Source organism: Brienomyrus brachyistius, chromosome 9 (assembly GCF_023856365.1).
Source record: "Brienomyrus brachyistius isolate T26 chromosome 9, BBRACH_0.4, whole genome shotgun sequence".
Classification (NCBI taxonomy): Eukaryota; Metazoa; Chordata; class Actinopteri; order Osteoglossiformes; family Mormyridae; genus Brienomyrus; species Brienomyrus brachyistius.
The window spans coordinates 17,443,916-17,459,184 of record NC_064541.1 but is presented as its reverse complement, the minus strand read 5'-3'; the positions used below and the strand labels follow the sequence as shown (position 1 = coordinate 17,459,184).

Sequence of the window (15,269 nt, the reverse complement as noted above, 5' to 3'; positions counted from 1 at the left end):
TTATATTTACCCAATACAGACACTATCCAGTCCATGCTGTGCTCAGATGGTCAGGCAGCAATGCCCTATGCTGAAAGCACTGTAGCATTATAGCCAGAAGGTTGTGGGTTCTAATCCTAGCCCTCTGTGTCTGGGGTTGACATTTCTCCCAAATACATGCGATTAGGTGAATCAGTAGCTCTAAAATGCCCATAATGTGTGAGTGTATGTGTGTGTCTGTGTTGGAGTGACGTCCCACCCAGCATCTCTCCTGCTTATCCAAATTCCTCCTGACCATGTAGTGTTTTAACAGGTCTTGATCCAAAGTATGTATGTGAGGAAACTCTATTTGGATGAGCAGGTAGAGGTCACAGTATAATGCTTTACCTTGGATGCCTCTAAAGTTCAGTCTCCATCTTCAGGACAATGCAGACCCAGTCCTCCTTGGGGATCACGATGTGGCTCTCGCCTCTATCGAGAAGGTGGTGGCTGGTAAGTCATATCCATTAAGCTCTTAGACTCGCTCGACTGACCTGCTTAGTTCATTTGTCCATGACGGCGGCCTCAATTCCGTTCGCTGCAGTGGGACCGTCACGCACGAAGCTGGTGACGGCCAACTCCTCCCTGAAGTTCACCCCTGAGGAGCTGGTCCTGTACTGCCGCGACCTCCGTGTCCTCTGCTTCCTGTTTGACCGGCTGACTCCCGAAACTCAGGCTGTGGAGGTTAGCAACGGTCCGCTCTCTCCTGTCGTAGAATAAACCCACAAATCCATAAGCGTTTGGCCCAGAGCTCTGCTCCCCACTAACTGCTGTAGACATTTCGTACTGCACTGAGACCGCTCGGTCATTTCACCGCAGATCACCTACGCCATTGCCAAAACCTACCAGCCCCTGAAGCCTGGATCCATCCTCTCCTTCCAAAATGCCGCGCTAGGCAGTGTGGGTAAGGGCAGGCCTCCCGTAATTACACACAACAAGTAACTCCCGAGCCTTAAGTTGTATTTTAAGAGATTTGATCCGCCCACTAATTGCTCATTTGAAACAATTAAAGAATGCTTTATCTTTTCATGTGGGAACCCTGGTCTCATTTGCTTATTAGAAAAAAAACTGCCCTGTTAAAACTTGCCATAAGTGGGGGTTGTTAAATCAGTATAATTACCATGGTGATGTGCTACTCTGGCCTTTGTTTAACCCTATGCTTCACTTCAGGGAACTAACAACAGGAGAACAGTTGTAATCATGCTTGTTATCTGCATCAGTTTGATGTGGATGGATTAAGTAACCTTACTTGTGTGGTTCGAGGCGTTGGAGCATTCTCCCTATGCTTGACACAGAGATGAGGCAGTTCCTCAGCAACCGGACGCCAGATAGCCAGATGAAGCTGTTTGACTGCGAGGCCGACTGGGACGGTGAGCTGGAGAGGACTGGAGCCACCGACTGGAGAGTCAGCACCATCAACGACCGCTTTGAGATGGCCACCAGGTATCAGCCTTGGAAGATCAGAGTCCAGGGCAGGTTTTCACAATCTGGTTCTCAGGGGGTCTACAAATTCCCTCCCGGGGAGCAAAAATGTGGACTGTCTGGCAGGGAACTCAGAGGGAGCAAAAACATGGACTGACTGTGGGTCCTCGAGGACTGGACTGGGAAACACTGGTCTAGGGAGTCTCTCTGACTCCTCACCAGCAGTGCTGAAATTGAGGGGGACCTGGGGAGACTCCCTATAAGAGAACTCTCCATGAGAGTTCAGAGACCCCCATAAGAGGGAAAAATATGTGCTTACAGGATTTTCTTTAACCATCGCTACACTGAGCCAACAGTTTTTACAATCAATGGTCGACTGCCCACCAGGGGACGGTTGAAGACCTCTGACATATTCTCTTTATGTATTATTTACATTTTAGAAATAGGTTAATTAATATTTTAAGAAAACCTGACACTGTAAGTCCCAAATCAGACATGATGCTTGTGAAGTTAGTCTTTAGACTAATACAGATTCCATGATGTGATCCAGATGTTTGTTTGTTCTATTGCAAAAGGAACGTTCACTTTGACGCTCCGATTTCTTTTCAGCCTTCCCCGGTTTAACGTGGTGCCCCAGAAGGTTCTGGACACTGAACTGAAGAAGACTTTTGCCCATTTCAATGAAGGACGCATCCCCGTGAGCATCTACCCCCATCCGCGTCTCATCAGGTCTGCTCCGTCACTCGGCTGATGTTACGCTGATGCGCGCGGTTCTCGTCCAATAGCGATGGTGTTGGCGCCACCCTTGCGGCAGTGACCTCCTGCGGACGGCCAGTTTCCAGAACAACATTTACCATGAGAAGGACGACATCAGGTATTGGACGGGGTCCTTACTATAAAACACTGAGTTCTCACACGAGTCCATCCAGACTAGTATATTTATTCAGTTTAGTTTGTTTAATATCCCTGGGCTCCCTATGAATGATTTCCTATTTTTGTACCTTTATTTATTTTGATATTTTTATTTTTAAATGACTTTATGGTCGAGAAATCAAACAAAAGAATACTATTAGTAGCTGGTTGCCGTATTTGGTCAGCGGGTTGGGGGTAAATATAAGGCGATGAGTCAGACTGGCCAGTGCGCTTCCTGAGGAAAGTTCCCTGCCCGGGAGCGTCTGCGAATGCGGCATTGTTGGTGTGTTCGCTGCACTAACCGTGCCTTTGGTTTGTCTGACATGGAGGAACCTGGAGGCCATTGTGTTTGGCAGCCATCAGCAGTGCGTGGTGGTGGAACTGGGGGAGGAGATGGCGACGCTGGTGGACGTCCAGCTGGCCCACACCCGCCTGCGGGCTCTCTGCCTCGGGGGTGAGCTGCCCACGAGGACCTGCGAGGGCTCCTCCCCATGCACTCCTAGGAGATACATCCCATTAGATGCCTATGTGATCGGGTGGCCGGATGATCCATGTCAGGGAGGACAATTTTAACTGGGACAGGATTTATAAACTGCCATTTCAATTAAAAGCACGGTCATTTCACATCAACAGTCAGTTCTTGCTGCGTGCTGATTAGTCATAATATACTATAATCATGCATGTGTCACTAATGTTAATGTGAAACAGCTGGATGAGTCTTTCAATCGAGGAAACAAACCAGTAAAAGTACAAGACGAACTAAACTATTTATCCAAGCACAAGAGCCTTTCGGTATTAAAGTAGTTTGTAAAACCTCAAGTTGCTCAAATAGTCCTGCATGACATGGATGACCTGGTTACCCTACTGTGCGATGTACCATTTCGGTTCTGTATTTTCTTCAGTAGAAGGAAAGCGAGTTTTGCGGTACGTCTGTTGACATACCATTTTTACGTTTTTATTTATTTAGATACTTTAATCCAAAGTGACATTCTGTTTAGAAGGCGGCTTTAGCCTGTCCCTGGAACAACTGGAGCCGAGTTAAATCAAACTGCCGACCGCAGGATTTGAACCAACAATCTTTCGATCGCGAGTCACGCCGCACCACGTCAGTGTAATCGCACGCCATATATTTCAGTTAAATGCAAACAAATTACTTTTTGTGATGGATGTAGAAGGTCAGGGATTAGCTATCACTGAATCAGCTGGGTCTTAGTAACTAATGTGTAGGTACCGTAACTTTACACACAGTTTCAGCACAAACGTCCACATTGGGGGCAGGCTTTGTGTGATACCTCTCCATTCCTCTGAAAGCCGGTTAAACCTATCAAATTCCCAGTATCTGACTGCAGTAGGTGGCTTTGATCTTAACAGAGAGGCAGTAAATAAAAGATCAAAAGCCATCCAAGAAAGGAGCAAGAAACGCCTCAATAAATCTGCCTCTGCAATGAAAGGTGAGTTTTATGGCATGTGGAATGAATTCAGACTTTGCCCTTCTGACATCGGTAGCATATGATGTCATTAATGAGGCCCACACATTTTTTAAAAAAATGGGTAGGTGTCTCAATAGTTTTTTTGCATTTGCAGTTCCCTGATAGGCCTCTGTGTTGTGCGTGTATGTATGGTAGCGTACAGAAGCCTAGGGCCGTCAAATGAAATGCGTAGGGTTATTTACCTGGGTAGTAAACATATATTTGCCGGAACAAAAACACAGTTTAACATCAGAATATATACATATGAAGAGTAACAAAATAAAAACTAGCTAATTTCTTCTTCTTCGATTTTCTTCTATAATTTTATATTGTAAAGTTACCGATACAGTGTTGGATGGTTAGATGAACTTCTTCCGTTCCCTAACCTCTCCTCAGGGGCACCCAAATCATTCCACGTATTCGTTAGAGTTTATCATACGTTCACTCTAGTAATTAATTGAAATAGTTTTAAAAATCGGTGAGTTATCGAATAGCATCACAAGGAGTGCAAATTAAAAAAAAATGTGAGTGCATTTAATGGTAGCTGCAAATAACTGGGTGATTTTAGGAGAGGTTTGAAGTGGTGAAACTGACGCATGGGGCGGCATGGTGGTGCAGTGGTTAGCACTGTTGCCTCACACCTCTGGGACCCGGGTTCGAATCTCCACCTGGGTCACATGTGTGTGGAGTTTGCATGTTCTCCCCATGTCGTCGTGGGGTTTCCTCCGGGTACTCCGGTTTCCCCCCACAGTCCAAAAACATGCTGAGGCTAATTGGACTTGCTAAATTGCCCGTAGGAATGCATGTGAGAGTGAATGGTGTGTGAGTGTGCCCTGCGATGGGCTGGCCCCCCATCCTGGGTTGTTCCCAGCCTCGTGCCCATTGCTTCCGGGATAGGCTCCGGACCCCCCGCAACCCAATAGGATAAGCGGTTTGGAAAATGGATGGATGGATGGAAACTGACGCATTTTGACATGAAGAGCATTTAAGCATCACTTTCTATGACTGCCTAAGACTGCATGTGGACATGCTTTATGACGATAATATCCGGTTCATTTACTGTACTCTGTAAAGAACGTAGTGGTTTTCCTCATACCTCTCATACTATACATTATTAGATCTGTCATGTCTTGCTGTTCCTTAAAGCGGACAGTTAGAGCCTCTGTCATGTATGGGTGTAACCATGCCAACTTCCTGATTTAATCGCAGGCGTCCCACCTGGGAGTTCTGGGACCGCCCCTCCATCACCCACCCCCACCAGCCAGCAATAGACTTAGGCTGTATCTAATTTTTAATACCTTGACACCATCCAGACATTACACTGTGCTGTATAACATTCTGATGGTATTTTAACAAGCAATGCTATTCCAGTATTTACCCATAAAATTTACTGACTGTGGGTGGCTGTGGTTTTACCGTAATCCCCCCCAGCTAAGCATCCCCTCCCCCTCCCCTTCGGTTGTCCCTCATTTGCCCGCCTGAAATCGATATGGCGAAGCTGGGATGTCTGTAATCAATATGAGTATATCGAATGTGCTTTGTGCAGCGGGCAAATCACACATTTCAGCTTTAATTTAGTTTATTTTGAACACGTTCAAAAAGAAGAAAAATTATCTGAAGACAAAAACACATAATCTAGACCACTGAAACGCAACAAAATCTCAATTAAACTACAAAACATATATTTCATATCCATAAAAGAGTTGGAAGAAGTACATGATTCATCTACTCCTACCCCTTTTCTCTATTTAAGCCTTGTCCCCGAGTTTTAGATACTTAGATAAATCACACATTAAACGGAAAATCGGGAGAAGCCCTTTGCTTGATGGGAACTGTGCTGATCTTCTCTCTGGCTTCAGCTACCTTTGCAGTCTGACAGTTTGAGCCCTGGGTATTAAGCAGATGCATATTTATTTCATCTCCATCAGACATTTCAGCATCTGCCTACGTGCCGGATGACCGGTGGCTGTCCACCCTGGAGAACACGCGCTGGCTGGACCACATCAGGTAGGACCTTCAAAGCAGTCCTTTCCCGCTGATTCCTTTCCCGCCCTCCCTCTCTCTTTGGTCAGTCTAAGGCTGGGGCGTTGCTGAGATCTTAAGACATCAGCTGCTTAGCCCAGACACCTAATGGGCCCGAGGGTCTCTCACCTGTGCATGCGTCTGGTATCTCATGGAGAGCATGATGGGATTGGCCAAGACACTGTTTCCCCATGGGGATTCATATAGTATCACTATTCCGTTCTAAAAACACATTCAGTACACGATCATAACTTTTACCACAATATCCCACTTATCTAGACAGTAAATAATTAGTTCTAATTAGATAGTGTATGCATGAAATAGGGAAAATCTTTAAATATCTGATGTCTTATAATTACAGTCCAGCATATAGTACAATCACAACTTTTATGGGTGGCTAGGAACCCGTGGTTCTCAGTCCGGTTCCTGGTGCTCCCCGATGCTTAAATGTTTTCATTCCAACCCTACCTTTAATCAGGCTAATATGGTCTTTAATAGGCTGCCAATGAATGTGGCAGGTTGAAAACAGGGTGGGTTGGAATGATGGGGGGGCAGGAACAGGATTGAGAAATACTGCTATAGACCCAAGCATGCAAATATAGAGAACTGCATAATTAATACATTCTGCTGCCGCTTTCTCCAATAATCCATTTCTCCCTTCTTCCTCCGGGCTCAGCTGCCAGTCACTATGCATTTGTGGTCGTCTGAGTCACAGTAACTCACAAGCATCTAAATCCTACTGAGGTCACTTCTTAAGAAGATGGAGCCAGACTGTACCGTGTCAAGCCTAGTTCTGTTCTTTTGCTGGGGGCGCATTGGGCACCAGCTCCCCCCCTTCTCCCTAGGATGGGATGAAAGATGACAGATGAGAAACTAGGTTAATCACATTTTGCTTAGGACACTGAAGAGGGTTGGGTTGGCTCTGTTTGGCACAGGCATCTTTGCTCTTGGGTGTTTTTCGTACACAAAAATGTTCTGAGGGCAGAATGAAAAATAAGTGGTTAAGAAATAACCAATTATATTATAGAAGCGGTGGGTCCAAGCAACTAGAGGAGACTGGACAAAGATGTCTAATTGGTTGGTCCCGCCTCCTCTAGTTGCTTGGACCCACCTCCTCTATAATATGATTGGTTATTTCTCTGAATCATTCTTAGTTCTGCCCTCAGAACATTTTTGTATAAGTAAAACCCCCATGAACAAAATAGGTCAATGTGTCTCTAAGCAGGAGATAGACCAATGGCCAATTACTGCATAAGATATAAGAAATAAGAAATAGTTTATCATCTGACTAAGGGTATGCAAGGCTTTGAAGGGTTATCGCTGGTTTTGAGCATCATTTCCGGGATTACCTCAGAGCTCTGATTTCTCGTTCCCAACTAGGTGCTGCCTGAAGAAGGCTGCTGAGGTTGCATGTCTGCTGAGGGCCGGTCAGCTGACAGTCATCCTGCAAGGTGAGTCAGCTGCTTTCGCTGCGTCTGACCCAAAATCTACACGCCAGACCTATATGATCTCTTTGCTCCGTCTGCGTTAGTGGCTAGTGGGTTACAGAATTATCTCACAGAATGTCACAGGGAAGGTGGTTTATCAGAGGGGACTATAAAACGAAACTGATTATGATGAAAATAATACTTACACTGGACCGTGATGGAGCACACATTATAGGTCAGACAGTGCACACCCACATATGAACACCAGGTGGCACTATTTTCTATAAATACATATGAAGATATTATGTTTGCAGTCTCCTTGGGATACTCTGTACTGTGCTACCACTGCATTTCCATATATTATTTTTTACCTTAATTTTTGATCATTTAAGACACCTTCATGTGAGACACGTGCAGTTACCGCAACATACTTTTTGAGGGATTATTGTCTGAAATGATCCATGTAAAGATTTTTTTGTTGTTGAAGAGGTTTATCTGCAAAATGTTTGTCATTGTGGAGGTTCGTGGGGAGTCCAGATCCAGGCTGTATTCTTCTCCTAACCCCTGATACTGCAGACTCCTGGTGCAGGAGCCACGTTAGCTTGGTTAACTGATACTCGTGCACATGTCCTCAGAACCAGAAGACCGGGACATGAACTGCGTGGTGTCCAGCCTGGTCCAGGTGATGAGTGACCCGTACTGCAGAACCGTGCTGGGCTTCCAGGGGCTGATCCAGAAGGAGTGGGTGATGGTCGGACATCACTTCCTCAGCAGGGCCAACTACTACCGAGACAGTGACAAGGAAGAGGTGAAGCTCACAGCAGGCTGCGGCAGAGACCCCATCGCGCCCCGGTGTTAAACGAGGCCTTCCTCGTATTCTACCCTCCCGATTAACTTGTTATCGTGTAGTATCAGCAGGGTTCACTGAAGTTAACATTCTGAAATAAATGAATTTTTAATGGAAGGAAGTTTTATTCTTGCAGGGAGCTATTGGGGCTAAGGGCCTTGTTCAGGGACCCAATGATGAAATCACTCTTCCGACCTTGGGATTTGAACCAGCAACCTAGTAATAACAGTCCAAACAAACTAAAGAAAGTGAGACCAATCAATCAGATGTCATGGTCCTGCCTTCTCTAGTTGCTTGGGCTCACCTTCTCTGCAATCTTATTGGTTGTCTCTCTGAACCAATCACTTTTATTTCTGCCTTCAGCACATTTTTGTGTAAGTAAAACTCCCACAAGCTGAAGTTTGCTGACCATCCGCTTTGCGACACGTTGTCATTTTGTCAGTTTGTCAAATTCTTTACTTGGTTTGGGTGCATGACAATCCGTAAGATTTTTATCTCATGCCTGTGAGATGGTGCTGTGGACACATGGCACCTGTGACACCCGTGCTGCACTGGCCGCCGACCGCTCGCACCCTGAGATCTCCTGTGCTGGTTCTCCCAACAGGCTCCCCTGTTCCTGCTCTTCCTGGACTGCGTCTGGCAGCTATGGGCACAGTGTCCCACGCGCTTCCAGTTCACCGGCGATTACCTGCTGGCTCTCCATGATAGCGCCCACCTCCCGCTCTTCAGCACCTTCTTGTTCAACTGCCAGAGGGATAGGAGCCGCCCATCGCAGGTACCCGACCGCCGCCGACCGCGAGCTGGCTGGGAAACCAAGATGGCTTCCCAACCTCTCATCTTCTTTTTTCACTTATGCGAACCATAGTTATGTAATCCTGACGGCGTGGATGCAAAGGGAATCCGATACACTTACACGTCACCCAGCACATCTGAGGTTGATAACACAGCATTTTATGAGGATGGATGATGGGTAACAATAGCGCAGACTGGATAGCATCGTCACGCTAAATATTTTAGCTTAGTGAAATTCTACTGACTAAGACACTTTCACTACATGATAACTAATTCATCCTGCCAACTTCCAGGTGCTTATTTAGTACAGGGATGATGGGTAGGGCCACACAAAGGCATGGGCGGGCCCCTGAAAAATTCTACTGCTTGGGCTCCTTCTTCTCCAAAACAAAGGTACCAGTATTCATGCTGTCATACTACTGAAGAAGCACAGGACACGAGGCAAGCGGAGCCCTAAGTGGGAGTCCTGTCCTTCACAGGGCTCACAGATGCTCTGGGCAGTTTAGATAGACTGATTCGTCTGACCAGTTGTTATTTGAATGTGGGAGGATTCCAGTGATACCAGAGGAAGCCCACACAATTCTGGGGGATGGGAAAAGTCCACACAGACAGCAAGGGTGGGATCCGATCTACCAGCCCTGGAGGTGTGAAGCCACAGTGAGACCTGCTGAGTTTTTACCTTAGAACAGAAATTCTTAACCTTTCCAAACACAAGTTCCAGCTGGTGGTCATTACAAATCCCACTTTACGACCCCTTGATTATATTCGCCGACTGTGGGAGGGACCACTATGGATCAAACTGTGTTTCCCTAATATGGAGCTGTAATACACACACATTAGATTGATGCTAAGTGAAAGGTTGGGGTCACACAATGTGAGATACTGTCTGTCTTCACGTCAATAAAGTAAGAGACTTCAGCTACAGGGTCTTTCAGACCCATCTGAGTGTTATTAATCAGTCATGTTGTGTCCCCAGCGCCTGCCGCAGAGCTACACCCCCGTCAACGGCTGCTGGAGGGAGGCCACGCCCCCCGATTCTACTCAGGATCCATTGGACCCCCTGTTCCCAGCTGTCTGGGACTGGGCCCTGCAGTACAGCCCCCAGAGACGAGCCCAATTCAGCCAGCCTCTGACCAACTCTGGCCCGGTCCACTCGGTCCTGAACGGGAACTTAAATACCACCCCGCATTATCACAAGGTCAGAGCAACATCTACGCATGATTATATGCGTAGACACAGACGCTCCTTACAGTACGATGGTCGGTCTTATAATAGTGTCATATTCCGTAGCCATCGAACTGTGTGACATACCATACCATACTTTCTACTGGTGCTGGGCGATGGCAGCGTCCACCCAGCGACGCTTCCAGTTTCTGCAGCGATCAGGAACATAAACATCTCAGTGTCTAACAGCATATCCTACATCATTTTTTCTTTCTGTTTAACTAAATAAGCTTATACTCATTTATTTACTTCTAAATTACTGGTATTGGTTACAGTAATTACTCATGTACTCAGTGAAAGTAGTTATCTACTTATTTATTTATCATATCACATTCATATTCAACTTACGATATTTTCCAGTTACGATGGGCTATCCGAGCGTAACCCCATCGTAAGCCGAGTAGTGTCTGTATACAGTATGCAGTGTAATCTGTAAGGCTTGCAATATATATGCATGCAAACAGGTGAATATAATACTTATTCTAAGTGTTGTATTGTTGTTTGTTGGATGTTTGTCTGTTTGTCAGAAGTGTGAATATTGAGTAGATTCTTTTTCCGTCTTTCCTTTTGCATGTGGGTCATGTTACACAAATTTTTGTGTCCTTGTATGAGTGAGATAAGAGGGAATTTTGAATCTTGGCGGTAAAGTTTCACAGCACCTACAAGTGGTCTTTGACAACAATCTCTCATAGCCACATGAATGTCATGCAGGTTTAAGTGACGAATAAACAGTGCAGAGCTGTTTTTGTGCCTGTACTTTTCAGATCCAGCTGGTATGTGAGTATACAGTCTCAGTGTCATCTGGTTAAGGTACTGATTGAGTAAAACCTTGATCCTTAATATCAAAGGCGTGATGAAAAGCACATTTAAGGGACTAAAAGAACACTTGATGGTCTGTTTGGGAGTAAAGAAGCTCTCTGTTCCTCAAAAGAAACCCTCAAAACAGTCTAAAGAGCGGTTTTGGGTCTCTGTGCCACTCCTCTGGCTGGTTTGGCATGGCACTCACGGCTGGAATGTCCACCATCTGTCCTTCTGCTCTCCCCCTCGCCTGTGTAATTACGGCAGCGCGTCGGCTCCGCCCAGTGCTGGGAAAGCGTGGGGGTGTCTGCAGTGGTCCACACCAAGGATTCCGGGGGCCTGGTGGACAGCGCTCAGCTTAGTGTCCCAGGGAGAGCGTGACAGGAGCCAATTGAATGTGGCTGTCATGGTCATGTGACTCCAGCTCCATGTGATTTGGTTCCATGTGATTCATCTGCTTTACAGCTGGGGTTTTTTTTTTTTTTTAGTGGACCAATATATTTTTTCCCAAAATGTTATTTTTGTACTTTTGTGTTTCCTCGAAACTCCTTGCAGTTGTGAATAAACTTTATATACTTTATCGAACGAATAACCTATCCATACTTCAGTCAAATCAAAGGGTCAGTCTCCAGATGGCAAGATAAAACGAATGCATACAGCAATCGACGCAAATTAATAAATAGTGCGAGGTGACAACTGAATGTCCACCTGCAAACCGTTTAAGTTTTCCATCCTGTGTCCCTTCTCCCCACCCCCCAAATGAAGCTCTTGTTGCTGCATGCCTAAGCAGTCAGTCTCTCAGACTGGGAGTTCACCCAAGACCAATATTGTCATTCAGTCCAAGGTGATGAAATGATACTCCCACTTTCAGGAACATTAAACATTCATCCGTGTAGCAGAACAAGGCCAGTCGCGGTGTTTCTCTGAGCCGTTCTCGAATAACGTTTGTTCCGATGATAGCAGTAATTACGACACGGACGGATAGATCGCCTCGTCCCGGAAAAGGAATGGTCTTGAGGGTTGGTGAATTAGAATGTGAGTTTTTAATAGCTTGATTTAAAGGTGTTTCAAGTCAAGGATATTTTTATCAAACAGCCCCCTTGTCTTCCTCTCTCCCACTCAGCCGAACGATAGCACCTTGGGCTCTGTCTTCCTTCTGTCCCGGGGCAGCTTCACCTCCCCCTCGCACCTTCTGCCCTGGCGTATTGGCGGGGGGTCCGGAGGGTCCTACCGGAAGAGCCACCGGCGAGCTCCTTCGTCCGAGAGCTTGTCCGGGCTGGAGCGGCTGCAGAAGGCCTGTTTACTGCCGGAGTCCTGCAGGGGGCACTCTGAGCCGCAGGAGCTGCTTCCTCAGTTGCTGGGGCCTTGTGTGGGGATATGGAGGGAATGCTACCTTCGCGGGGCCCTACAGGCACAGGTATTTACCGAGTCGGAGTTTCCTTCATTGACCATTGACTTGACAAGTGACATCCTTACGGTGACATCGTGGTCCTTTGTGGTTGAAGGCCTACTCACACCCTGCATCCGTGCCCTCGCACCACCCCCTGGACCGACTGGCCCAGGAGGTGCAGCAGCTGAGAGACAGGCTGGCAGCGGCAGCAGTGGCAGGATCCAGAGCCAAGAAGCAGGAGCCACACCGGGCCAACGTCAACCTGAACCAGAACGCCAACGGCGGCACCTTCCTCTTTTCGGCCCCGCGGGTCTCCGTGGCCCGGGCCCCACCCCCAACGTCCGCCCTGCCCGCCCTCGCCCCGCGGGACGCCGGCAAGCGCACGTTCCTCTTCGGTCAGTCGCAGGACGGCCGACCGGACCTGCGCTATGCCCCCATGCCCAGCTCCAGGCTGAGCAAAAAGAAAGGCTCATCGCTGGCATCCTAAGTGCATTTCCCCAGTAGACCTGCACAGTAAACTGCGAAGGTGCAGAGCTGAGAGCAGCGTTAATGACCAAACTCTCCTCGCTCCGGTTGTGGGCCGAGCTGAACAGCGAAATTAACTTCCCATGATGCAACAGGATAGTGTGACATCACCAAACAACATAATAATAAGCATTTTATTTATTAAAATCATGTCACAATAAAATCCTAATGACTTTTCCAAACTTTCTTTTTTAAGAATAATTTCCAGAACTTATTCTTAAGGATGCCTTAGATTAAACATTATTTTTAAAGAAGTTTTCTTTAGTGACTGATCTTCAGTATGTTTTCTGGATTTCAGACATTTATTGTTATAAGCTATTTACCTTTTTTGTCATACTCACATGCCATTTACTTCACTCATCAACCCTACATGTTTGCAACATGTTTATATGTTCATTCATTTTCACATTTAATGTTCAGTTGGTTGTATCTTCTGTCCCAAATCTGAATTGTTAGATCGTTCCGTTTACAAGCTACATCAAGTTTAACATTGAACTATCCATCCAAATGAAAGCTCAAGGTTGAAAAATACGGGGTATATTTTTCATTAACAGCTTCCTCTGTCGTTTGTTAACATTTGTTTGTGCACAGAGTCCTTACAAAAACAAATGGGTCTGCCTGACAACAGCTGATTATGACTAATATCAGTATTGGTCCGTGGGTTGTGAGCAATTCTAAAAATCCCTACAGAAGGGAGACAATTTAACAGAAAACCGTAAAAGTGCTAAAGTAACCTACCATTCAGGGGCTCTTTGTATTTAACTAGATTCTGCTGGTTAAACAATTTTGATACAGATGTTTTATATGGTGTTAAAATCCTGTAAACATACTATGCATTAACTGTAGTCTATATATGATTACAGCATACAGTATTATACCAGCGGGAAAAATTTCACATACTTGATACAGAGGGAGGAAATGGTTGTATGTTACTGTTTCTCGAACTAAATTTGATTTTTGAATAGTACTTACCCTCCAATGGGTGGGGGGCGGGGTTATGATTGAAATTCATAGCACTATAAATGATTTGAATGCAGTCATTCAGTGCCAAATGTTTATTATACCTGTTGTATTGTGCATGAAGCCTGCAGGATAATGTAATTGTGACAAGGAGTGCCCAACATGTGTAATAGTATGTATTCTCATTCCTGATTGGCTACAGCTCGCCCAACCAGATGGTACAACAGTGACATTAAGATTAAAGAAAAAAAAAAAAAACTTTTGTTCAGTATTATGAGTATTACAAGGAAATTGTAGTATTTGCTGCTGCCGACATTAACATTCCCTGCAACCCTGACCAGGATAAGCAGTTAGATGATGGGCGAATGATATTAACATGCTAAATATAACTGAGTAATCCTCGAAAGCAAGGGGCAGCATCTATTTTTGTTATGTACGTTATATAATCTGTACATATAGCCTGCATTAAATGAATAGTTCTAGGATTCCCCAAAGAAACTTTTAAGTGCAGCGTGGCTCTGGGAACATGCAGGAGAGCCGACGTAAAAGGTCAACGTAAAGGTACGACGTAAAAGGACGACGTAAAAGGATGGTGAAGTGGTCAGTGAGGCCTGTTTATATGAAGTGAATCTCCAGGTGACAAAGCACTGGGATAATTTTGGCTTTTATCTCCATGGGATAATTTTGGCTTTTTATCTCCTCTAATGAGACCCCATCTTACTAATCTTGTAGGTCAGGGTTTCTCAACTGGTGGGTTGTGACCCAGAAGTGAGTTGTGAGTCGACCGTCATGGAGGGTGCGGTGTTAAAAAAAGTAATACGATTGGCGCATCTCCCGACACCATTTAACATGGACAGCTCCCCACCATGGTCGACAACAGAATTGTCGTGACTTACTGACCAAGCAATAATGTACTGTAGGCCCTGGAGCTAAATATTTGAGAACCATTGCTGTAGCTACTAGGCTTGTTTACTTCACGCGTTTCAGAAATTCTGGAGCAAAAAATAAAAGTTCTAGAACAGTGCTTTGAATTCCGCCCTACATTAACACGTACCGAGAGTAAGAAACTTAGTTCAACTTTTCTGTTAACATCTAATATATAATTCTTGGCATAGCTATAGGCAATGGACAGCATTATGCAGCCAATATTACTTTATATCAAAAGTAGTAAATATCAAACAAAATATTTATTCTATTTTAATCTATCATTGTAGTGTTTTTGTCCCAACTGGTTCACGGAGAAAACAATGGTCAAACAGTATAACATTTTTGCAATTTACTAAAATTGTGGCTATTAGAAGCATATCCTTTCCAATAAACATCCTCTTGCATCAGATAAAACGTTTTTCAGGTGTATGAATATTTCCTGTTTTGGTACAAATTAAACTTTTTAAATATGTATAGATTATGTGTTTTTGTATTTTATTTAATGAACAAAAGGAATAAACTTTTGCTTTGAAAAT

The 15,269-nt window shown here is 45.2% G+C and overlaps 1 protein-coding gene across 3 annotated transcripts in view; it reads left to right on the top strand.

The window, feature by feature from the left end:
* mtmr11 (myotubularin related protein 11) overlaps positions 1-15,268 on the top strand; it is a 28,442-nt gene extending 13,174 nt beyond the window's left edge. For all 3 annotated transcript variants that reach the window (XM_049026404.1, XM_049026406.1, XM_049026405.1), the window contains exons 4-17: positions 402-471; positions 563-702; positions 838-922; positions 1,314-1,461; positions 2,050-2,137; positions 2,226-2,314; positions 2,682-2,806; positions 5,750-5,828; positions 7,224-7,294; positions 7,906-8,078; positions 8,722-8,892; positions 9,886-10,107; positions 12,055-12,348; positions 12,437-15,268. In XM_049026404.1, coding sequence (XP_048882361.1) covers positions 402-471; positions 563-702; positions 838-922; positions 1,314-1,461; positions 2,050-2,137; positions 2,226-2,314; positions 2,682-2,806; positions 5,750-5,828; positions 7,224-7,294; positions 7,906-8,078; positions 8,722-8,892; positions 9,886-10,107; positions 12,055-12,348; positions 12,437-12,808 — 2,127 coding nt within the window. In that variant the 3' untranslated portion in view covers positions 12,809-15,268. The remainder of the gene's footprint in view (positions 1-401; positions 472-562; positions 703-837; positions 923-1,313; positions 1,462-2,049; positions 2,138-2,225; positions 2,315-2,681; positions 2,807-5,749; positions 5,829-7,223; positions 7,295-7,905; positions 8,079-8,721; positions 8,893-9,885; positions 10,108-12,054; positions 12,349-12,436) is intronic.
* Position 15,269: the final 1 nt, after the last annotated feature.